Below are 25,836 nucleotides of genomic sequence, written 5' to 3' on the forward strand. Positions count from 1 at the left end.
AACACCCTCTAAAATGTCTGGAATCAGTTCTGGAATTTTACATTTTATTCAGCTATGAGCAGTAGAGAGCTATTTTAATAAATCTGAAATAAACTGTGTAACAATTGTGTCCCATCTAAAATGGAGCCAAAAAAAAAGTGACAGGGCAATAACCCCTAACAGCCTTGTTTGCCGTGACCACTGAAATATACCCTCTCCCAGGTTTCCCAACCAAGCATTTAAGAAATTCAAAGCAGCAAATCCAAAGGGGGTAACAAACCCATAATACACCGATAACAACACCTGCACTCACAGTGCAGGAGTCAAAACCCGCTGCAACTAGGCTGCCTAAATAAAGGAAAAATTGACTCAGTGAACGAGAATCGGCTACAGAGAGGCTCATCCTAGGTCAAAGACGACACAATCAAAACCAGGCTTGTCCCGTGGAGGGACAGAACTTTACAGATTTTTTTAAGGAGGGTGGTAATAATGCCCAGCCAGCAACTTGCCAGCACGGCAGTGCAAGCCAATCCCGAGGAGAAAATGCGGTTTCCAATGTGAGTTTCAGAGAGGCGGCGGCGGCTCCCCATTCCCACCCCCGCCACGCCAGGCCTTTGCCGAGGGAATAGGCGCGCCCGCCCGCCACCTCCTGCCGGTTTAGTGCCAAGGGCTGAAGCAGCCACGAGCTCCGGCGCAGGGCAATCCCACCGGCAGAGCTCGCCCCGGCGCCAATGCGGACAATAAGCCCCCGGCAAGGAAATAAAGGGAGAAAAGGCTGCAGCCCGCGGGGAGAGGCCGGGAGCAGGAAATGCTCCAGCAGAGGAGTTGTGCGGGGTGGAGGCGGCGCCGACTCCGGGCTTTCCCAGGAAAGGAACAAACTTGTGCAAAGTTTGAGCCTCGCAAATAAAGCGCAACAAGCGGGACCCCGGGGGAGCGGAGGAGAGGGCCTCACCCACGCCGTATTTCTCCTCCCTCTTGGTGGGCACCCAGCGAGTCATGGCGCTGGGGGAGGCTCTCAGCCACTCAGGCGCTGGGGAGCCGCGACGGCAGCCGCCGAACCGGGATGGGATGCGGGGACTCTGCTCCTAAGCCGCCATTTTCCAGCCGCGGGACGGGAAAAGTTTGCTCCTGCGGATGGAGAAGTCATGTGGTGCGGGCGGAGTCAGCACTGGGAGTCCCAGCCCCCTGCAAGCCCGGCTGGAGCAGCCACTGCCTGCTAGGCGGCCGCGGAGATTGCCCCGGCAAGGGTGAGAGCGGCTCCCCAAGGGCCTGGCAGCGCGATCGCCCAGGCCACCACAAACCAGCCTGCCCCTGCCCCAAGAAACCAGCCTCCCACTGCTGCCCCTGCCCCAAGAAACCAGCCTCCCACTGCTGCCCCAGCCCCAACCAGTCTGCCCTAAAAACCAGCTTCCCACTGCTGCCCCTGCCCCAAGAAACCAGCTTCCCACTGCTGCCCCTGCCCCAAGAAACCAGCCTCCCACTGCTGCCCTGGCCCAAACCAGCCTCCCCCAAGAAACCAGCCCTGCATTGATGCCCCTGCCCAAAACCAAAGCAATCTGTTTTCAGACAACCAGCCTGCCTGCCCCTGCTCCAAGAAACCAATTTGCTGCCTCTGCCCAAACAACACTGTCACCAAGAAACCAGAAAAAAGAGAAACCAGATCTACCTCAATCTTTCCAATTTTTGCCCTCTCCCCCCCATTAGTACCATCAGAAACGGAACAAGCCTAGCTACTGTACCAACAAAAAAAAAAATCTGAGTTCCCATTTCGCTTGGAGGATGAGCACCGCATAAGCTCACCACAGGTGTATGCTGGTTCCAGACAAATTTTGGCCTGAATCCCCCAAATTATAAGCCTAAATAAAGAACAAGTCTAGCTGCTCCTGTTACACCAATACATTCTGGACCCTGGCATATCCAAGTGCATGAGAGCCACAAACAGGAATTATTTTGGAGAACTTCTCCAGCCCGTGGTTTATATAGGAGGTCAGACTAGATGATCATAGTGGACCCTTCTGGCTTTGGAATCTATGAATTCCAGATCCGACACATGGATCAATTCTTGGTCTTAGCCCTTCATATTCTATGGCATGGATAGAGAATAAGTATGGCCACTCCTGCTGCACTAAATAATTCTGGGCGCTGATGTATCCTTGTGTACATGTGTCACAAAGATGAAGGAGTGTGCTTGTGCACAAGGATGCAACAGGATTCAGAAATGTATGGTGAGCAAAAGCAGTCACACTGGTTCCCTATTGGTGTCATGTCATTTGGGTGATGAGGGATGAACACTGGATGGATCTTGGTTTTTGGTTTGCTCAGGCACCAAAATGTTTTGGTGCAGCTGGAAAAGCTAGATTTCGTCTCTATTTAAGCATTCTAGGAGACAGGTTTTTTTCATTTCTACTTATGTGGGATCTGTTTTTTTACAGTACTCATGCTCCAGAATGTGTTGGGGTCCAAACTGCTTTTGGTGCAGTAAGAATGGCTAGACTTCTCTATTTTAGAGTTTGGTAAATAACTTGTCATATTTGTCCTTCCTAGGAAATCAAGCTACCTCCGTCTGTCCCATCGCCAGAGAAACTGAGCCCTTTTAAGGCACTGCAGCTGGGAGTGAGACAGACTTGTGCTTGCTCAGCTCAAGCTAATACACTAAAAATAGCAGTGTAGAATTGCAGTTCAGGTGGCAGCTCAGGCTAGCCACCTGATCTCAGACCCACAGGTTCAGGTGGGCTTGAGATCCAGAGCTGCTGCTCAAGCTGCAACATCTACACTGCTATTTTTAGTGTGCTGGTTTGAGCCAAGCTAACCTGAGTCTGTCTATGCAGCTTGGGAGGCTTGCTCCCAGTTGCAGTGTAGACATACCCTCGTTCCCCTGAGACAAGGTGGGTGAGTAGACAATGAGCCTACACCCTATTCCTATGTTATTCCTACAAGCAACCAACCTGTTTGCCTCTCATTCTCTATTCAAAGCAACTAAAATTCATCTCTTTTCCCTCCAAAAACCAATTTTCCTCTGCCATAGCGTCCTCCAAAGCAACTGCTATCCTGTTTCTCCTGGCCCTAAGTTCATCTTTCTCTTTTCTTCACAGAGAAAAGAGGTGATAAGAAGATAGTCTAGTATCTGAGACTGGCAATGTCTTTGCCAGCAGGCTGTCTGTGAGAGTTTCCCTGGAGTTATCTCTCTGTATGGATCTATTCTATGACTATAAAGACTGGAGATTATCACTCCCAAACCCAAAGTTCTGGGGATTCTCTCAAAATTAGAGTATGTCTAGCGGCTATTCCATGTGTGGGGTGTTTCAGTTATGAGGGGGACAGGTGAACAAAGGAGCTGACCTTCTCCACCTTCTTCCCCAAGTCCTAGTTCCCTCAAAAAACCTGAAAGGCAGTATATCTTTTGAAGTAAAGCAAAACGTTCTTATTGTTTTGCTTTATTAAGAAGAAAATGGGGGAAAAGTAGTGGAGAAAGTTAAACGGATAAAATTTGGAAAGAAATAGAGAGGGGAGGGGCAAAATAGCTATGGAAAATCTGAGCAGCTATATTCTGCTACAAAAAAAACTGACAACCGTAGGACCTTTGTGCGCTGATGCCACTTCTTCTCATGCTGACCAGTCCTGCCTCATTACTTCCTTGTACTCCCCTGTCTATCCCTCTGTATTCACCTGTTGTCTCTTGTCCTATACATAGATTATATCCTGGAGACAGGGACCATCTTTTTGTTCTGTGTTTGTACAGTACCTAGCACAACAGAGTCCAGCTCCTAGGGGCTATGATAATACTACTACTAATAATAATAATAATCATAATCATAAAACTACACTAAGGATAATTAAACCTAGTATTTTTAGGGTGAAAACTAATCCCTTGCAGGGGTCAGGAAAAAATCTTTACATTCAGTGCATTTTGTGTTGAGCCACCTCCTGAAGCATTATTGCCTATTGTTGGGGCATTGTTCCAGTATCTGATCCACACAGCAACCCATTCCTACCTAGTCTTTCCATACACCCTCCCTCCCACCTTCTTTGTGTTTTGTTTCCCAATTCAGAGGTATGCTGCACCATAATATAGATTCCACCACCTAGAACATTGTCTGCCAAGGACTAGACTGAGACCCTGAATCTCATTGCTCTTTTAACTAAAGCAAGCCTTTAGAATTCAAAGGCCATTGCAATGTGTTGAACCACTGTACCCTTAGGCATTATTCCGTGGGGTGAGGAGATCAAAAGTGTTTCAACAGCAGTCTCGGCTCATTATCTTTATCCTGCAGTATTGTGTAACTTTGATTTAAAGAGTTTATATTTAGTAAGATGAATGAAATCAAACTGAAATATTGAAACAAGTGTTCTTGTTCCATTTACTGCTTCTTATCTTTGTTTTTCCATGCAAATGAAAGAACAAATAAAACAGAAATGTAGCACAAGTATTTATGTCTATGGATAAATATTTTGCAATGCTATACAGTCTATACAGTTCCTCTGGTGCTTCTCTATTTGTGAGGGGAAGCTCCAGAAGAGGTTGGCATCTGAAGCCACTGTCACATGTTGGCTCACAGATCTTCAAAACTACTGATGTAGTAGTCTTTTCTAGCATTTACAGAATAAATGCTAGTCTGGGATCCGATTTGCTTCTCTCTTATCCTGGGGTAAATCAGGAGCTACTCCACTGAAGTCACTAAAGGCATAAGGAATGAATGTGGAGCACAGAATAGTGCCCTTAGATGAAGTTTAGTTAACTGTGGTTTGGTGGTCTAGCCTTTTTGTATGCACTATTGTTTCACATCTCGGGTCCCATGTTCAAATCTGAAATTAAATTTGGTGGCCTCAAATCAGGCTATAACTGCACAGCTGTCTACATGATGACAGCAGCATTGGCAGTGTTTGTTCAGGTGGCAAGTAAGGGCCAGATTATGCCTTCAGACTGGCACATACAACTTAATTGGCATATGTATATGTATGTATGTATGTATTGACTAACTGCAGATACCTATCAGAGGCAGAATTTAGGCCTAAAATAGGAGGAATCAGAATTCAAGAGAACTGGAAAAACGAAGGACGCTTGTGCAACTCCTACCTGCACAGTAAACTAAATCCTTGTTCTATTGAAGCCAGTGTCAAAATTATCTTTATCTTCACTGAGAGCAGGATCTGGTTCATTGTCTAGTTATACAGCTAAAACTGTCCATTCTTTACCTCTGTAAACACAAAATTCACATAATTAAAAAATATATATTTTATAGACTCACATGAGGATTAATAAAATCAAGTACTAATTATGATCCAAATCCTACAACAGGATCAGCACAGGTGAACCCATACACATATATTGAGCCCTGTTAACTTCAAGTGAGGTCTATATTGCATTGAGTACTTTCAAAACTTTCATTTTAGTGAAAGCCTGTAAAAAACAGGAAAAACCCAGTTTAAACTATGATAGCCAGCAAATAAGATTCCTGCTGATTCATAGTGCACAAATATTCCTCTGGTACTTTCTACAACAAGGGAAAAGTATGTAGTGTGACAAGACTATGAGACTGAAAGTATGAAAACTGTTATTTTTTTTCAGTAGTCAAATAATATTATGTGTTCTTGGGAAGAAAAACAATAATTTTCCATCAAAGTTTGAAATGTTCTAGTTGACAGATTTTCCATACATGTACATAACATGTTTCTACATACTGCGTATATGGTGTACATTACTTACCAATCTAAAGCTCCATCCCACTGCTAAACAGCACATCATATGCAAAATTAAAAATTATCTTTAAAAAGTGAAATTAAAATGAGTTAAAAAATAAAACTCAAATCAGGGAATCAATAACAAACAATGTCTGCAAATTTTATAATATCACTGCATCAGCTGTTTGGATCTGCAGGTTCTGTGTAAATGCACCACGTAAATTAAGGGTCAACTCTCTAGCAGTAATATAAAACATCACTCCAACAGGTTTCAGAGTAACAGCCGTGTTAGTCTGTATTCGCAAAAAGAAAAGGAGTACTTGTGGCACCTTAGAGACTAACCAATTTATTTGAGCATGAGCTTTCGTGAGCTACAGCTCACTTCATCGGATGCATACCGTGGAAACTGCAGCAGACATTATATACATACAGAGATCATGAAACAATACCTCCTCCCACCCCACTGTCCTGCTGGTAATAGCTTATCTAAAGTGATCATCAAGTTGGGCCATTTCCAGCACAAATCCAGGTTTTCTCACCCTCTACCCCCCCACACACAAACTCACTCTCCTGCTGGATTTGTGCTGGAAATGGCCCAACTTGATGATCACTTTAGATAAGCTATTACCAGCAGGACAGTGGGGTGGGAGGAGGTATTGTTTCATGATCTCTGTGTGTATATAATGTCTGCTGCAGTTTCCACGGTATGCATCCGATGAAGTGAGCTGTAGCTCACGAAAGCTCATGCTCAAATAAATTGGTTAGTCTCTAAGGTGCCACAAGTACTCCTTTTCTTTTTGCGAATACAGACTAACACGGCTGTTACTCTGAAACTAGTAATTAGGGTTTCTGTAAGAGCTTCCAAATGGAGGGGTCTTTGGAAGAGTGTGTGCACCAGAGCCATAGCCCAGATTACACGACTCTAGTGTCTTCTCATGTGTTCTAGGATACAGGTTTTTCCACTGGACTTTGATAGTGTTATTTAATGGCAGACAATCAGTGAGAGTCTCTCTGTTTCTACTTGTGGAAGAGGTGTACACTTGAGCATGCCAGGATGTGAGATGTTGCAGTTGTGCTATAAGAAAGTAAAGTAGAAAATTATGAAGGGCCATGCCCCCTCTCAGCTGCACACCTCTCATTACCTTTTTAGGGTATTGTAACAGAGTGCAGGGAGTGATCCAAGCAATAGCCAGGTCCAGCAGGATGGTTCACCTTCCAAGGTCAGAGGTGTAAGGTCTGGTATAGCTGTGCAGGGGGTGAACAGGTGATCCTGCACTGCTAAGTAGTTCCCCAGGAGAAGCTGATTGGGGTAGTTATCTAATCAGGCTGGTGGACTGGATGAGATAAAGAGCCAAATAGCCCACCCACCCAAGCCTGATAAAGAGGCACAGGAAGGAAGGGCTAGGAGAAAGAAAGGAAGAAAAAGAAAAAACTGAATAGGGCTAGCTGAGCCTAATCACATAGAGGCTTTAGAGAAGAGAGACCTCTGGTCCTGTCAGGTCCTGAGGAGAGGGCTAAAAGCACTGTAGATATTGTAAATAGACAGTTGCACAGGGACTGTAGTGATATTGGTGGAGGGAACTTGAATGAAAGGTCAGTAACTACATACCTGGTGGGGTTGCTGTAGCTTCTGTAGGGGAGAAGCCAGGAGCAGAGCCAGGCCCTGTTACAGATATATGTGGGGATTTTTTTTTTTTTTTTGCTCCATAAAAGGGATTATATTGGAGATTTTTATTATTATGTAGACTAACTGGGGTAGTGACAAAAAGTAGTTAATTTTGGAAAGAACTGTCACCTTAATGATGTTAACTTTGTCAATAAGTGTTATCAGAATGGCAGGCCACTTTTTAAATCCTTAATAATTTTATCTAGGAATGGAATGTTAAGTGGAAAGTGTATTTACCTTAATGTCAACTTGTGGTGGAAAAAAGTTGAATTGGGCAGGATTGTGGGAGCTGTGCTATATAGAAAATTACACTAACAACTTCTCACACTTAAGGATACAAGTTAATAGTTCACCAAATTCTGGGAGTAATCTTAATATTTCAGGCAGAGATGTTTAATGAGTATGTGAATAAAGTGTTCTGGATTCTAAATCATAGGAAACTTAATTGTTCAAAGCTTACTCATGTCAAGTGGACTTTAACCTTTACTTGAAATCAGTGAAACTACTCACATGAGTAAGGATGCTACAATTAGGCTCAAAACAGTGACATAAATTACTAGTATAATATACCTCAAAAGGTAAAGGAACTCATCTTAACAGTCAGTCTTTTATTTGCAACCTGATTCTCTTTGCACGAACATTAATGAGCCAACAGAATAGTATTTTATATTCTCTTATTTTAAGAGACATAATATTACCTGTTTTAAGTTATTGTTGAAATATTTACAAGCATTGGACATTCTCGTTCAAAATCAAATAATAAATCCCATGTGCATAGTTTGAGTGGAACTCGCAGACAAGAACAAGCAGAACAAAAAAATCTTTATAAAAGTTTCAGAGTAACAGCTGTGTCAGTCTGTATTCACAAAAAGAAAAAGAGTACTTGTGGCACCTTAGAGACTAACCAATTTATTTGAGCATAAGCTTTCGTGAGCTACAGCTCACTTCATCGGATGCATACTGTGGAAAGTGTAGAAGATGAGCTGTAGCTCACGAAAGCTTATGCTCAAATAAATTGGTTATACTCTAAGGTGCCACAAGTACTCCTTTTCTTTTTATAAAAGTTAGAGAAGTACCATGCAGGTAAAAACAAGTATTTTGTTTTCAGAGGACCATCTGTTTTACTGTGTAAATTCCAATTGACTCAATATTTTTAAAAAGAATGAGCTAAATGTTTCAAACTTTAGCATCAAAACTGAAAAACATTTAAAGAGAATAGGTGAAAAAAGATTACTTGAACTATAATGTATGCGAGTAAAGTCATTACTGATTACAAGCTAGATAATGATGAGTTAGAGACTGACAAGCTCAAGAGGAAAACATGCATTATCCTGTTAATAATACTTTGCACTTATGTAGCACTTTACATTCTCAAAGCACTATAGAAATATTAACTTTCCTTCAAGAGAGAGAAAAGTATCATCTCCATTTACAGCTGAGACACAGCATTTTCAAAACAGGCAGGCACCCAAATGCTGAAGAATCCAAAGTCAGAGACCACTTTTTGAATACTTTTGCCGAAGTGACTTTCAGAAGGCCACAGAATACATCATTAGCAAAGGCAAAGTTAGACTTTAAGAACTCCCTAATTCTATCCTTAGTTCTGTAGAACATGTTCTCCTTACGCTTTTACTGTCGCATGAGTTGGCTGACCATTATATTTGTGAGGCCATGGGCTGTTACGAAGGCCATATATTATGGATATGTCCAGGAACCCAGATTTTTCTAAAACAGCATTTATTCAGCTTTCTGGATTTAAACAATGGTAGCTTTGCTTAAACAATAGATCTTAATAGTTTCAACTCTGTCATTGAGTAACTTTGTTTTTGTTTTTTTTACTTTTGGCTATTTTTAAAGTGCTTCCTGAACTATGAAGGAGTCTCTGTAATATGTTCACAAGTTCACCTGGAAACTATTTCAAACATCATGGGGAGTTGATACTTAACTGTACTAAATTTGAATACTACATTCCTTCAGTATGGTCTATATTTGTAGTTCTTTAGTTCTAACCCTATATGTTGCATGCACAGTCCGTTAGTTTCTTTCAGGCAGAAAGTATGGTAATTTGAAGTTTCTGGAAGCTTTCTTGTTGAGGCTGATTAAGGTGTTACTATCTGATGGCTGTTATGATGACCTATTGTATGCAAAAGGAGTCATGATCTCTGTCCATTGCATGGTGGAGAGCACACATTATAAAAGCCACCATCAGAAATAGTATTGTTTTGGACAGTCTGAGGGCAGAGGCCAAGAACTTGGATAACCATGAAGGCTCAGCTATTTCAGCATTTGTGGTGACCCTTCTAGGAAAAGGTTAAGGCATTTTTATTGTGGGGTAATTCATACCGTTGTTCAGTGTGCTTTGGGTCAAGGCCCAAAGTAAACAGAAGTCCGTGGAAAGACTATCATTGACTTCAGTATGCTTTGGATGACACCCTGCATAAATCAACTGAGCACTTCACTCTGTCTCGTACCTTTCATAAGCACTAAACTCACTTTTTTACAAATATTGCCAGGTGTAAAAATTGCCATAGGCTATGTTCGCTCTATAATATTATGTTTTTATTCATTCCTGTTCTTATATTCTTAAAAATTTAAAAAGGAAAATTATCAAATTATAAATATATGGATGTACCTTTTCAATCTCTTCAAAGCAAAGACAAAGAAATGGTAAGGCAGTTTTAAAAAGATTGAATAGTTGCATGGTGCTGAGCTTTACATCTAAGCCTGGTGTGCATCTGTGCCATCATTTCCCTTTTTGAGGGATTTCTCTTCGTTCCTTTTCCCTTTATAATCTTTGCTTTCAGTCCTCACTTCTTAGCAACCTGTCTACTTGTCATTGAGGGTGTGACTCTCACTCACTTTGGTGCCTGTCATTTAATATTACCTAGATGAGTAAACTAGAGTCAGTCTTCTCAGCAGGTTGAGTTTATTGCCTTTGCAGAGCTGCCATGTCCTGCTGGACTAGGAATAAAAGATCAAGTTCATGATCCAAACTCAATTCCCCTGCATACAGCACAGATTAGATGCTGAGCTCACTGAATTGAAACGAATATTAATGCCTTAGATGGAATTGTGACAGAAGATGAAGATTGTCAAGTTTGGATCAGAAAGAAAGATGGTTCTTAAAATGTCTTCTCGAGTCAAGGCTACTCATGATCTGTAGTGACTTCAAAATACCTGCTATGAGAAGGTCCAGTTATGGCTGAAAGGGACCATCCTGCCTTGAAGGGCTTTACAGAGTTCCCCAGCACACAGAGTGCACCTAGTGATCCACATGCCAAAGGAGTACAGCGTATTACAGAGGGGTATGCCTAGCCAGCTCTGATTGTCAGTGCATGGAGGATAGGAGGGTTTCCAAAGCCCCGTTGCCTCCTCAATTCTTTCTAGCTGCTGACCACACTGCTTGTCAATGCCAATGTCACTTTATAATACAATTAATTAAACTTTAGAATTTGAGAGGTCTATACTTGGGTGTGCGAGTTTATCGTTGTGTGATAGCTCTCTCAATACTGTACAAATTTAAATTTCAGTACAACAGAGTAAGATTTTTCCCCCCTAAAAGCTGGTAACGTATTTGTGTGTTATACCTATCTGTCTTTGGGGTAGACAAGCAGACACAAGAATTGTCTTGTAAAATTGTAGTTTCTCTTTAACAAGCCACATTGACAGGCAATTATTCATGGAGGCTGTTCTGTGCTAAATGTTTTTTCATGCTGTGCATCCCTGTCTCTTGATTGCAGGAATGTGCTCCTGTGAATTCTAATTATAAGTACATATGAACTGATATGTTCAAAATAACTTACTAGAACTTCTGCTTCTCTGTAATATTGATTCTATTCTCCTGCATCATAGAGATATATGAGCTCTGAAAAAGAGTATTTAAAAGGAAATTTATTCTTAGGAAACAGTTTATTTATTGTAAAACAGTTTCATTATATTCTTTCACTGGCATAAATTTTGTTACTGCTTATCTTTCAGGGTAAACTCAGGTGGCCAAATTCTGCCCTGAAAAGTCAGTGGCATTGCATAGATGTAACAGAGGGTGAAAATAATCTAATTCTCCTCTCTCACTTATAAATCAGGAGGTTCCACAGAGGTTCTCACACAAAGAGTAAAATCCTGACCATCTTGAGGTTAATGAGAGTTTTGGATTGAAGTCCTGGCCCCACTGAAGTCTAAGTGTTTTATCATTTACATTAAAATACTGTATTCTGAAGAGTTAAGGTATGTCTGCTATAAATCAGGCTTCCATATGGGAAGAGATTAGTAAGAGTGGGACTTTTCAGGTTTGAAAAGAGACAATTAAGGGGGGATATGATTGAGGTCTATACAGTCATGACTGGTGTGGAGAAAGTAAGTAAGAAAGTGTTATTTACTCCTTCTCATAACACAAGAACTAGGGGTCACCAAATGAAATTAATAGGCAGCAGGTTTAAAATAAGACAGAAAATATCATATTGCCACTATATAAATCCATGGTATGGTCACATCTTGAATACTGTGTGCAGATGTGGTTGCCCCATCTCAAAAAAGATATATTGGACTTGGAAAAGGTTCAGAAAATGGCAACAAAAATTATTAGAGGTATGGAATGGCTCCCATATGCGGAGAGATTAATAAAACTGGGACTTTTCAGCTTGGAAAAGAGATGACTAAGACGGGATATGATAGAAATCTATAAAATCATGACTGGTGTGGAGAAAGTAAATAAGTGTTATTTACTTCTTCACATAACACAAGAACTAGGGGTCACCAAATGAAAATTAATAGGCTGCAGGTTTAAAACAAACAAAAGGAAGTATTTCTTCATACAATTCACAGTCAACCTGTTCTTTGCCAGAGGATGTTGTGAAGGCCAAGACTGTAAGAGGGTTCAATAAAGAACTAGATAAGTTCATGGAGGATAGGTCCATCAGTGACTATTAGCCAGGATGGGCAGGGATGGTGTCCCTAGCCTCTGTTTGCCAGAAGCTGGGAATGAGCAACAGGGAATGGATCACTTGATTACCTCTTCTGTTCATTCCCTCTGGGGCACCTGGCATTGGCCACTGCCAGAATACAGGATACTGGGCTAGATGGACCTTTGGTCTGACCCAGGATGGCCGTTATGTTTCTTATATATTGAAAATTGGTACTTGTTACAGAATGAGAAGCTCCAACTGCAAAAGTTAGATGTGGTTCTGGAAAATCTGAAGTGTTTGGCTCTAAAGGTTTGATTTGGCCCATTGTGCCAGTACTTAACCTTTGAATCTGGGTCTGGATTTATAACATCCCCAGAGCTGAGGGACATTTGGATCTGGAATTTTGTTTCAGATCCAGACTGATGTGCATTACAGTGGTAGATGTAGTTATCTGTGTATACATACGGTAGGTTCTGTCACAACTTAAAGCAGCACCTTGGGATTCTTTGCCATTGGAAGGCACTATATATGTAAACTAATGGGCCAGATTCACACCCGTGGGCTCAGGGGGTGAAAACTGTTCCCACACTTTCACCTGAAGACAGCTGTACTGGGCAGGAATTTACTCTTGAAAGTCAATCACTGCTGTACCTTCTTTGGTAGGTTCGACCAAGAAAAGCTGCTCTAATGACATCTGGAACCCTGTCAGAGTAGGCTGCCCTTGAGAAGTGCACATCTTTTGAATAGCCTACCCTGACCCTTTCCTGGGTCAATCCCACTCAGTTTGTGGGCTGCATCTGCCAGTTCAGCAAAGCTAATTTATAAATTAAATTAACAAGGCAATGTGTACATGGTGATAGGAATGTACCATTTAATAGAAATCCTTCCAAATCAATGATGTACATCTGCTAGGAAGAGAGTGTGTGTGTGACAAATAATTTTGAATCGTAACCAACATGTGTAGTATTAATTATGTTTAATTTAGGAAAATGTTTACTCATGCAGAAACAACTGTTTTAGATCAGATTCTATGTTTATTTCTATAATAAGGTGTAGAATTAAACATTTGCACTTTATAGCAATACTAAATTTACGTTAAAACATTTTTTAAAATGTAATTATGCTGTTTTGTTAGTGTCAGCTTATCCTGTCAAGTACAAAAACAAACTGCATGATAAAGAAGCACAAGGAAAGCATGCCAGTAAAAATATTATAAAATGCTTCTTACTTGTAGGAGAAAAGCTAAGTGCTGAAATGTCATGCTGCCTCAGTAAATATAGCTCTATAAGGTCATATAACTGACAGAAGTGGCCAAAAGGGGTACATCTCAACATTTTATTTAACTTAAAAAACTAATTTTACATTGATTTATAAAGAAGAAATCCTACCAGACAAAACTGTTTTTTTTAAATGAATTATGCAATTAGTGGGTGAAGGGAATGGACTGCATGTAAAGTATCTGCACTTCAGTAAAGCATTTGACATGGTGTTTCACAAAATCTTGCTTGACAAATGACTTCAAAATGGATTGGATACAAACACTATTACAAGGATTAGTAAATGATTTAAATAATGTAATAAGCAACGAGGGTGAAATCCTGGCCCCACTGAAGGATTTTGTCCCAAGAAAGGAGTTTGGGTAGGTTTCTAGTAGAATGCAACAACAGTCAAACCTTGCTTTGTTTTGATTATATGACATTCATGCTGGGTGAAATATAACTTTATGACCCAGGCCTGGACAAGGGCTATTCACTCTGCATTTGACATAGTGACCACATAAATTAATCTCTGTGGGATGTACCAGGGAAGCACCTACTAGTTTTCCACTAATTTTCTTTTTCTAATATGACTAAGTCACTACACTGTGTCTCAGAATAGGATCAACACCCGATGGGGAATCGGACCTCATATGTTGAATGTTCACTTTCCTTCTTCAAAATTGCGTAGTTTCTAAAGCTTCTGAGACCATATAGAATTTGCATCTTGTGTTCCTCTTACTATGTATGTCTGGTAATGAGTCACGCTGCAAAAATAACACAAAACTTCTGATGATGTTGCATCATGAGATGGGAAGATACTGCACATCTTAGACAGATCTACTTTTGATATCATTATTGCTGGATTTACATCAGGAGCAACTCCTTTGAATCAGCCTCATTAGTATTTTAACTAGATATTGTGAATAGTGATGAAGGTCATTCATCATATATGCAGCAAATTAAGCAGAATTACCATATGACACCAAGTGAGATATATTGTTCTTCTTTGAATGCTTGCTCATGTCCATTCCACTGGAGGTGTGTGTGCTCACCACATGCACTGGTGCCAGAAGTTTTTCCCTCAGTGGTATCTGTAGGGGACCAGCTCTGGCGCCCTCTGGAGTGGCGTGCATATGTGCCGGTATAAGGGACGCTGATGCCCCCCCCGTTTCAGTTCCTTCTTACTGCCAGTGACAGTGCTGAAACATACCCTTGCCTCAGCAAGCTTTAGCTTTTTCCAGTGTTCTTGACATTTCTACTGTATATAGTTGTTAGAGTAATTTTTGTATAGTTCTTCCTAGTTCTGTTAGTGTTAAGTGTAGAAATAGTTTGTTAGTGCCTATCAGGTGTTAAGTGTAGAAATAGTTTGTTAGTGCCTATCAGACTTAGCACAGGGTTGGGGCATGGCTGGTCCCCGGCCTTTAAGTCTTGTGACCGCTGCAAAAAACCTGTGCCCATCAGTGATCCTCACCAAAGCTGTCTGAAGTGCTTGGGGGAAACCCTTCATAAGTGACAAGTGTCACATCTGTAGAAGTTTCAAGCCTCACACCAAAAAGGAGTAGGACATTTGGCTTTGAGCGCTCCTTATGGAGTTGGCCCTCACACCGGCCTCCAAGCCGGCAAGATTGGACTCCGCTCTGAGGACCTCTGTGTCCCATAAAGGGGAAGGAGAAAGGTGGAGGTGAGCAAAGACCCGCATGGGGCAGCTCATCCTCTCTGGATTATAGCCAGGCTTCAGCATCCACAGAGCTATCGAGCCTCCTCTGAGATCTGCCTGCCACCCCACGAAGCAGCAGGAGCATCTGGCACCTGGCAGTGCCATCCACACTGCAGGCCTTCCAGGCTGCTAAAGACATATTGTCCCTTCCATGCTGCTGACACCTACCAGAGAGGTTGCCAGTTTTGGAGGCAAACCCGGCCTGGGGCCCTTCCAGCACTCCCCATCTGGGCACCGCGGCAGGTGGCATCCCGACAGTGGTCTCCAGAGCAGTGCCACCGGCCCTTTGATACAAGCCAGCTTGCCTGCCAGAGTTCCCAGCTCCGCTTCCCAGACTCTAGGCATCCTTCTCCGGGATGCCAGCATCAATCATCAGCTGTCTGGCGCAGATATCACCAGTGCCCAGAGATCAGGCACCAGTCCCCTGAGCATCTGCGTTGCTCTCCGGACTCATAGCATCAATCACTTGAGTCATGATACCGGTCCCTGGAGTCCCATCACCAGTCTCTGGATCATCTGTACCGGTCTCCAGAGTCGAGACAAAGGTCTCCATGCTCCCAGTCAACAGAGCGGCACTGTTCTCAAAGCGCGAGGCATCAATCGCCAGGTTACCATTGCCGATCTGCTAAGCACTGTCACCAGAGATGAGGCACTGAGCTCCACCATCCTGGTCCCGGTCCCCAAGAGAAGAATTGGCAAGGAGGAGGCTGTGGTACTGCCCTGGTCCCCGAGACAAGTTTCTTCCTCCTCAGGCTTGGAAAGGGAGGAGGACCATTGCCTGTGGGCCGAGGACGCATTGCCTGCGGGCCAAGGTCACCTGCCTGTGGCATTGGGATTTCCCCTAGCACTGATAGGAAGTACCTGGCCACAGGGCCAGTAGCTGGCTTCTTGGCAGTTCTGGAACCCTGGGGGGTCCCTCAGATGTTGGAGCATGTGCACTGGTCAGTCTTGGGACATCTGAGAAATGGTCAGCGATGGTCTCCCACCTGCCTCCTGACTGAGAGGAGGAGTTGGAGCAGGGTGCCTCAGGGTAGCCAGCCTCAGCCAAGGCTCCCCCAGCAGGGGAAATGGAGTTGACTGACCACCTGTGCCCACCTCCTCATCCTCTTCACCTTATGAGGCAGTAGCAGGGCCTTCCCATGCAGTTTCCCAGGATGAGGTGAAAGCTTACTGGGAGGTACTTAAAAGGGTGGCAGCAAACCTGGGGCTAGAGGCCGAGAAGTTGTCACAACCACCTAGCACCCTATTTGACATTTTGAGTGTGGCCCCCCTCTTCTAAGGTGGCCTTACCCATCCACGGGGGAGTGGTAAAGCTAATCAAGGCCTTTGGCAACTCCCTCCTCCCTGCCTCCCATCTCCAAGTGGGCGGAGATGAAATACTATGTCCTGGCCATGGGCTTTGAAAATCTTTATACCCGTACCGCCCCAAGCTCTCTGGTCGTATCTGTGGCCAATGAGCGTGACAGACAGGTGCAATCAGGTCCGACCCCCTCCCAGCCTGAATCCTAGATCCGACACCCCTTTTGTTTTCCAACAGTTTATTGCCCAAGCCGGGCTTGGACTTCAGTAACATCAGACCACTGAGTGCTCAGCACTGTGGTAGGGAGGCATATCCTCCAATTCCTTTCTGTCCCCCCCTCCCTCCCTCGCACCCTCCCACCCCATTCCTCTCAGGGACCCTTCTCATGAGCTTCTGCTCGCTCATGAGTTGCAAGGCCTCCTGCGGGTGGGAGCCGTAGAGGAAGTTTTACAGCATTTGAGAGGAAAAGGGTTTTATTCCTTCTATTTTTTTTTATTCCGAAGGCCAAGGAGGGGTCTACGCCCCATCCTTGACCTGCGGAACCTCTACAAATATCCCAAGAAGTTGAAGTGCCTCATGGTCTGTCTTGCCTCTATCATCCCCTCCCTGGATGCAGGAGACTGGTATGCTGCCCTTCATCTGAAAACACTTACTTTCATATTTCGATATTTCACGGCCACAGAAGGTTTCTATGATTCATAGGAACACCCACTACCAGTTCACAGTGCAATGTCAGATCTGATGGCCCAAGTTGCTGCCCGCCTGCTCACCACAGCCCAGGTCTGCCTCAGGCTATTTGGGCAGTGGTTCTCAAAGCCAGTCCGCCGTTTGTTCAAGGAAAGCCCCTGGTGGAACGGGCCAGTTTGTTTACCTGCCACATCTGCAGGTTTGTCTGATCGCAGCTCCCACTGGCCGCGGTTCACCACTCCAGGCCAATGGGGGCTGCAGGAAGGGAAACCAGCACATCCCTCGGCCCGCGCCACTTCCCGCAGCTCCCACTGGCCTGGAGCCGTGAACCATGGCCAGTGGGAGCCGTGATCGGCCAAATCTGCGGATGCGGCAGGTAAACAAACCTGCTCAGCCTGCCAGGGGCTTTCCTTGAACAAGCGGCAGACTGACTTTGGGAAGCACTGTATTAGGGCACTTGTTGGTATGCATTTACGTTGTCCTGCATGCAAGACTGCAGCTCAGACCCCTCCAAATGTGGCTGGCATCAGTCTAGTCCCCAGCCAGACATCACCTGGACATATTTCTCATGATCCCGCCACGGGTACTCAACTCCAGGCAGTGGTGGATCCACCTGGACCCAGTGTTGGAAGGTGTTCCATTTATGAATTCATGACTCAGTGTCCCTGGAGTGAGATGCGTCTGACCTCAGTTGAGGAGTGCACCTCGGGGAGTGCACAGTCAGAACTCGGGGCTATGGTCTCGAGAGGAGCTGTCACTCCATCCACCTGGCTTGTAAAGAGTTTCTTTACCATCTGTCTGGTCGTGTGCTGCAGGTGTTGACAGACAACATTGCCTTCATGTTCTGTGTCAACAGACAGGGCCAAGCTTGATCAGCAGCTCTTTATCAGGAAGCCCTTCACCTGTGGGACTTCTGCATCCAGCATGCTATCCACCTGGAAGTCTTGCACCTCCCTGGCATCCAGAACACGCTGGTGGATCACTTCGGCAGGTCCTTTTTCTCTCACATGAGTGGTCCCTCCATTTGGAGGTCATCAGGATGCTCTTCCACAAGTGGGAAGCTCCCCAAGTGGACCTGTTTGCCACCGGACAGAACAGAAAATGTCACCTGTTCTGCTCTCTGCAGGGTCTCAACAACAGCTCGCTATCTGATGCCTTCCTCCTCTCATGGTCAGGCAACCTAATGTATGCCTTCCTGCAAGTCCCACTGATCAAAGAAGTCCTCTTGAAGATCAAGAGGGAAAGGCTTGAGTCATTATGATCACCTCAGCATGGCCGCACCAGCATTGGTTCGGCACACTCGTGGACTTAGCGGTGGCAGCCCATGGACGCTTCCCAGCTGCCCAAACCTGCTCTCTCAGGAACACAGACAATTACTGCACCCTAACCTCGCTTCTCTCCACTCCACAGTGTGGAGGCTGAATCCCGAGGAGCAGGCCTGCTCTAGTCAGGTCCAGCAGGTCCTCCTAGAAAGCAGAAAGCCCTCTACCAGGGCGGCTTACCTGGCAAAATGGAAGTGCTTCTCCTGCTGGGCATCAGAGAGCAATATTTCTCCAATCCAGTCATCTCTACAATCCATCCTGGATTACCTGCCTCACTTAAAGCACCAGGGCCTTGCCTTTTCATCAATCAAAGTACACTTGGCAGACATAACAGCTTTCCACCCTCATGTCCAGGGTAAATCTCTATTCTTGCGTGGGATGACAATCGGGTTCCTGGAAGGCCTTGAAAGACTTTTTTGCCACCAGTTTGGAATCCGATTCACCAATAGGATCTCAACTTAGTCCTCTCCAGGCTCACTGGCCCTCATAAGAACGGCCATACTGGGTCAGATCAAAGCCCCAGTATCTTGTCCTCTGACAGTGGCCAATGCCAGGTTCCCCAGAAGGAGTGAACAGAACAGGTAATCATCAAGTGATCCATCCCCTGTTGCCCATTCCCAGTTTCTGGCAAATAGAGGCTAAAGAAACATCGCTGCCCATCCTGGCTAATAGTCACTGATGGACCTATCCTCCATGAATTTATCTAGTTCTTTTTTGAACCCTCTTTTAGTCTTGGCCTTCACAACATCCTCTGGCAAAGAATTTCACAGGTTCACTGTGCATTGTATGAAGAAATACTTCCTTTTGTTTGTTTTTAAACCTGCTGCCTATTAATTTTAATTTGGTGGCCCCTAGTACTTGTGCTATGAGAAGGAGTAAATAAGGAAGTGTTATTTACTTTCTCCATACCGTCATGATTTTATCGATTTCTATCGTCTCCCCTCTTAATTGTCTGTTTCCCAAACTAAAAAATCCGTCTTATTAATCTTTCTGTATATGGGAGCCATTCCATACCCCTAATAATTTTCTTTGCCCTTTTCTGAACCTTTTCCAAGTCCAATATATCTTTTTTGAGATGGAGCAACCACATCTGCATGCAGTATTCAAGATGTGGGCATACAATAGAGTTATATAGAGGCAATATGATATTTTTTGTCTTATTATCTATCCTTTTTTAATGATTCCCAACATTCTGTTTGCTTTTTTGACTGCAGCTGCACATTGAGTGGATGTTTTCAGAGAACTATCCACAATGACTCTAAGATCTTTCTTGACTGGTAACAGCTAATTTAGACCCCATCATTTTATATGTATAGTTGGGATTATATTTTCCAATGTGCATTACTTTGCATTTATCAACATTGAATTTCATCTGCCATTTTGTTGCCCAGTCACACAGTTTTGAGAGATCCTTTTGTAGCTCTTCCCAGTCTGCCTGGGACTTCATTATCTTGAGCAGTTTTGTATCATCTGCAAATGTTGCCATCTCACTGTTAACCCCTTTTTCCAGATAATTTATGAATAAGTTGAATAGGACTGGTCCCAGTACGAACCCCTGGGAGACACCACTATTTACCTCTCTCCATTCTGAAAACTGACCACTTATTCCTACCCTTTGTTTCCTATCTTTTAACCAGTTACCAATCCATGAGAGAACCTTCCCTCTTATTCCATGACTGCTTACTTTGCTTAAGAGCCTCTGGTGAGAGACCTTGTCACAGGCTTTCTGAAAATCTAAATACACTGTATCCACCGGATCCCCCTTGTCCACATGCTTGCTGATTCCCTCAAAGAATTCTAGTAGATTGGTGGGGCATGATTTCCCTTTTCAAAAAACATTTTGACTCTTCCCCCAATAAATTATGTTTATCTATGTGTCTGACAATTTTGGCCTTCCCTTCGAGCCTCTGGCTTCCTGCTCTCTTTCCCACCTGTCGTGGAAGGTCACATTCCGTGTACCTATTACCATGGCGAGGCGAGTCTCCGAAATTAAAGCCCTGACATCAGAGCCCCCATAGGCAGTGTTCTACAAGGACAAGGTCCAACTGAGTTCCCATCCGGCCTTCCTGCCAAAGGTAGTCACGATTCCATGTCAACCAGGATATCTTCCTCCCAGTGTTCTATCCAAAGCCACACACCTCCAACAAGGAGAGGCATCTGCAGACACTAGATGTCAGGTGTGCCAACTTGGAGCCCACGAAGCCCTTCCGCAGCTCTACTCAACTCTTCGTTGTGGTGGCTGACAGGGTGACGCACCTCCTGGTGTCCTCCTAGAGGATTTTGTCCTGGATCCACACCTGCATCCATTCGTGCTATGAGATAGCACAGGGTGTGCCTTCACCGATAGTGACAGCTCATTCCACAAGAGCTCAGGCATTGTCGGCTGACTTCCTGGCTCAGCTCCCAGTCCAGGACATCTGCAGAGTCGCGATGTGGTCATCAGTACATACCTTCATGACACACTATGCCATCACCCAGCAGGCCAGAGATGATGCTGGCTTTAGCAGAGCTGTGTTGCAATCGACACGTCCATTAACTCCTACCTGCCTCCAGAGATACTTCTTGGGAGTCACCTACAATGGAATGGACATGAGCAAGCTTGAAGAAGAAAACAACTTGAAGAAGAAAAAATGGTTACTCACCTTTTTAAGCTGTTCTTCGAGATGTGTTGCTCATGTCCATTCCATGACCCACTCTTCTTCCCCTCTGTTGGAGTTCTGGCAACAGGGAATTGAATGGGGTGGGGCGATGGCGTCCCTTATTCTGGCTCATATGCACGCCACTCCAGAGAGTGCCAGAGCCGGTCCCCAATGGATACCACGGCAGGAAACACTTCCAGCACGCGTGCATGTGGCAAGCACACAGACCTCCAATGGAACAGACATGAGCAACACGTCTCGAAGAACAACAGTTACGAAAGGTGAGTAACCTTTTCCTTTTTCAGTGACAATAAGAAACAAATATAAACACCCCCAAAACAAATAGTTAATGAAATGGTCAATTTATTGAAAAATGTATTGTGACATGTTGAGCACAAAATCTGTAAAATGGAAAACTTGGTAAATATTAGCTTTTTAAAACAAGGGGAAAAAACATGTTGAAAGAACGCTCTGCTTAACCCCAGGAATCTATGATATTGCTCTGATATTACCAAACATGAAAACTTGCTTCCTTCAGTTTGGTAGAAATCCACTCACTTTAACTCTTTGCAGGATTGAGTTCAAAGGGTGATAGCACATCCTCAGCTTTCCTAAGAAGCTTAGCACTTTGCAATATTTGTTTAACTAACGGCACATCTACACCGTCAGCAGTGAGCCTCAGAGCCTGACTCAACTGACTTGGGCTTTTACTGTGGACCTAAAAGAGCAATTTCGCTCTTCAGGCTCAGGCTGGAGTCCAGGCTCTGAAACTTGGTGATGAGGAAGGGTCTCAGAGCCTGGGCCGCAGCCTGAGACCAAACATCTACACTGCTATTTTTAGCTCAAGTCCTGCCATCCCAAGTCTGGCTCTGAGAATCACTGCTGTTGGTGGGGGTTTTTTTGGTTTTGGTTTTTGCTATTTAGACATACCCTAAGATCCCATTTTAAAAAAATCCTTTCTATATCTTCCTTATTCATGGAGATACTTAAAACCAGCCATGTAACTATTAAGTCTTGTTTCTTGAACTTGTCACCTCAAGAAATAGAAGTGACTTAACTTCTTAATGGATTGTCTCTTAAAGATAATCCACGTTATCTGACAAAAGTATTTGAAATGGTAACACCTTACAAAGACAACATAAGTAGCATTATTTTCTGTTTCAGTTCATTTTTATTGCAGCTAGCATTGCAGTGAAAGGTCTGATATTATACTTCCCACAGTATGCAATTGGAATTATCAGAGTTCATAAAAGTTGGAGAATTTTGATAATTAGTTTTGGTTTATTAGGTAAACCCTTTGCAAAGTTAAATTACAATTGTGAAATATTAGAAGATAAGTGTATTTAGGTGTCCTGATAAAAATAAGTTTAGTGCATAACTTCCCAGTCATCAATCTGTAAAGAAACACTCCTTAAAATTCATTATCTGTCTTTCTCAAATTCAAGATCTTAAAGATGCAGCATTTCAGAAGCAACTGGGAGATCTGCCCACCGTAATTCTGTATAAACAATATACTTTTGGGACTCAGTAAAATCCAACTAAAATCAATTATGCATTGTCTTCTTTATCAGTGCTGGAAATTATGATGTTGCAAAAGACCTACTTTCCATGATTTATCTAGGTGTGATTTTTCCCAACTGAATGAGTATATGAAAACAGAACATAGTTTTCATTCACTGATACTTACCTTTTATGGCTGCACTTAGTGTTTACAGATAGCTGTATCAGCACCGATCCTGAAGACTGCTAATGAAGACTGACATATTCTGCCCTTTGTATTGCATACTACTTTGTGGGTGAGGGGTGGAGATTTTGGTGCACTCACAGAGAACTAGGATTTTCAAATATAAAATGGGAAATTAATGTTTTATCATACACATGAATTTTTTATTGTAAGACGATAGCTTGAAAGCGACATGTGGGAATGGATTTAGCATTATGCTGTGTTTGTACCTACAGTCTTGGAGAACTATAAAACTCCACCCATCCTCCATGGGAATTCCATTAAATAACGTTGAGTTAGTGTACAAAAGTCAAATCTTGCTTGGAATTTTAAGGTGTACCCTATCTTTAGGCTTATTATGAAAAGTAAATTTTCATCGGCTAACTTCCCCAGTGGCATTAGTGGGTGCAGCTCCATGACATCGCACTAGTTGTCCATTTGGACAGTGGATGTAATCATTTTGTGTTAGGGACAACAACCTCATATTAAACATGTATCTGTAACCATCAATTATAACAGAGAACTTCATAAATAAAGTGAAAACAGATTAGTTCAATTTAGATTCACACACTGGAAGAAAATCAAATACAGCCAAATCCTTTACATACAACTCTCTTCCCAACCTTACATGCTCTGGGCCAAATTCAGCATACAGAAACAGCCCTGTCAGCTCCATGTCAAGTATACTAAAAGTTGGTCCAAAACTGTGTGAATGTGGTAAAACCGTATAATTTGCACAGACCTCACACTCAGAAAGAAGATAGTTGGGTCCCCATATTTTATTTTCATCCATCTGCTCTTTGCCTTTCCTTCCATACCCTTCCATCTACTGCCAAATTGCACCATTTTTATAGTTCCTTTTCACATTTTCTGACCAATTTGCACATAACACGTAACTTGCATCATCATTTATATCACCACTGAACTTGGCCAAGAGACTTTCATGGGAATTCCACCCACTTACTCAAGGCTTATCCCAGTCTGACTTTAAACCTCTCTCTCTTCCTTCCGAAGACAGGGAACATTATATAAAAAAATAGGAGCTTTGGAGACATAGTTGGAAGCAATTTAAATTAATCTATTGCTTGTGATCTTGGCAGGGATTAGGACTCAAAGTGAGTAGATAGTCTTGGAAATTCTTTTAAATATTACTAGCCTTGTTCATAAATATGCTGTCTATAGTTCTATAATTATTTCTACAATTTCTAACTAATTCAATTCAGTGGTAGGCACCATAGATCATGACCCTGATTCTGATCCTGCATGCACTTGTGTTAATTGGTGTAACTTAATTTCAGTGGTATTACTCTTGATTTACACTGCTGTAAAAAAGATTGGACTCAGACTTCCACATCTCCACACTAAATAAGATTTTCTGCCTGCTCTTTCATCTTTTCAACGCCTTTGGCTTTTTCTGAAGTAAAAGCACGTCTCACTGTTTCCTCACAATTCACTCCAAGAAAACACTAATTAAATAATCATAGAGATGAAGGGCTGGCAGGAACCTTAAGAGATCATCTAGTTCAGCCCATTGTGCTGAGGCAGGACCCATGTCTGACAGGTGTTTGTCTAACCTGTTCTTAAAAACTTAAAAACTGATGGGGATTCCATCTGTGAAACCCATTCCAGTGCTTAGCTGACCTTATTGTGGAAAACTTTCTAATTATATCTAACCTAAATTTCCCTTGCTGCAGATTAAGTGGCACTTCAGTAATCAAGGAAAACAATCACAATCCTCTCTATAACAGACCTTAACACATTTGAAGACTGTTATCAGGTCTCCACTCAATCTTTTCTCAGGACTAAACATGCCCAATATTTGTAAACTTACCCTGTAAGTCAGGTTTTCTAACTCTTTTATCATTTTTGTAGCTGTACGCAGGGATCTCTCCAATTTGTCTACATCTTTTCTCAAGCTTGGTGCCCACAACTGAACACACTACTCCAGGTGGGGCCTCACCAGTGCCAAGTAGAGTGGGACAATAACCTCCTGTGTCTTACATAGGACACTCCTGTTAACGCACTCCAGAATGATAGCCTTTTTTCAGCTGCATCACATTGTTGACTCATTCACTTGATGATCCACTGTAAGCCACAGATCCTTTTCAGAAATATGACTGCCTAGCCAATTATTCCCCAAGTCAGCTGCTTGATAACTGGAACATGTTAATGGGCAGGAATGAAAGCTGGTTCATTCTAATTGCTCAGAGTACAGCACCACAGAGGGGAGCAATCTGGTGATAGAGGGCTCTAAACATTTCCCAATAAATCCTCTCAATGTGGCAGAAATGATGGATCAAAAAAAAAAATGCAGTAACCAGTACAAGATGGAACCTGGGCTGTAGGCCCCTAGAAAGATGTGTATTCTTCTAAAAGGTCTGAATGGTTGCCTCACTAGGACTTTATCCAAGTTTGGGGGAAGTTATAATCCAGCAGTAACCTATACTTGGCAGGATAGATTTGGACAGGGAACTCTACTTTGTCTGTTTCTGACACTGTTAAAGCAGATATTGGGGTAGTTAGACACTTCACTTCATGCAGGTTCAATCAGCCATAGCCATGTGCCCTTAGCTACATACTTATTTAAATTTACCATACCTTATTTTCCATCTGCAAACTCCAGATTTACTCCCTCACCCTACATTTAGGTGTCTAGGTAGATTTCAGACTCTCATGCTTCTGAACGCTTGTACCATGCAACTTACATCTTCTCAGTATTTACATCCCAAGGGCCAGACCCTGGACATCACTGTGTGCCATTTGCACCAGGCTGGTGGAACAAAGGGGATAACCTTGAGTGACAAAGGTGAATCCCTTGAGTAACATGAAACTGGCTCTACATCACCTGTTCCTGTGGAGAGCAGAGCAACAAAGAGAGGAGAAGAGAGCTTGGCCAGAGCAGACTGCATACCAGCAATTATAGGATGGAGGATCAACTTAAGGGAGCCGCTACTGCTTCCTCAA

The 25,836-nt window shown here is 43.2% G+C and overlaps 2 protein-coding genes across 5 annotated transcripts in view; one reads left to right on the forward strand and one right to left on the reverse strand.

The window, feature by feature from the left end:
• Nucleotides 1-1,094, reverse strand: part of DOCK1 (dedicator of cytokinesis 1) — a 550,235-nt gene extending 549,141 nt beyond the window's left edge. For all 4 annotated transcript variants that reach the window (XM_073354059.1, XM_073354057.1, XM_073354058.1 and 1 more), the window contains exon 1: nucleotides 932-1,094. In XM_073354059.1, the coding sequence (XP_073210160.1) occupies nucleotides 932-977 (46 nt within the window). In that variant the 5' untranslated portion in view covers nucleotides 978-1,094. The remainder of the gene's footprint in view (nucleotides 1-931) is intronic.
• A 1,682-nt stretch (nucleotides 1,095-2,776) lies between these two features.
• The window catches only part of C7H10orf90 (chromosome 7 C10orf90 homolog), a 232,990-nt gene continuing 209,930 nt past the window's right edge, over nucleotides 2,777-25,836 (forward strand). Inside the window, exon 1 of the mRNA XM_073354067.1 lies at nucleotides 2,777-2,864. The gene's annotated coding sequence lies outside the window, so the exon portion shown is untranslated. The remainder of the gene's footprint in view (nucleotides 2,865-25,836) is intronic.

This window comes from Lepidochelys kempii, chromosome 7 (assembly GCF_965140265.1).
Source record: "Lepidochelys kempii isolate rLepKem1 chromosome 7, rLepKem1.hap2, whole genome shotgun sequence".
NCBI lineage: Eukaryota > Metazoa > Chordata > Testudines > Cheloniidae > Lepidochelys > Lepidochelys kempii.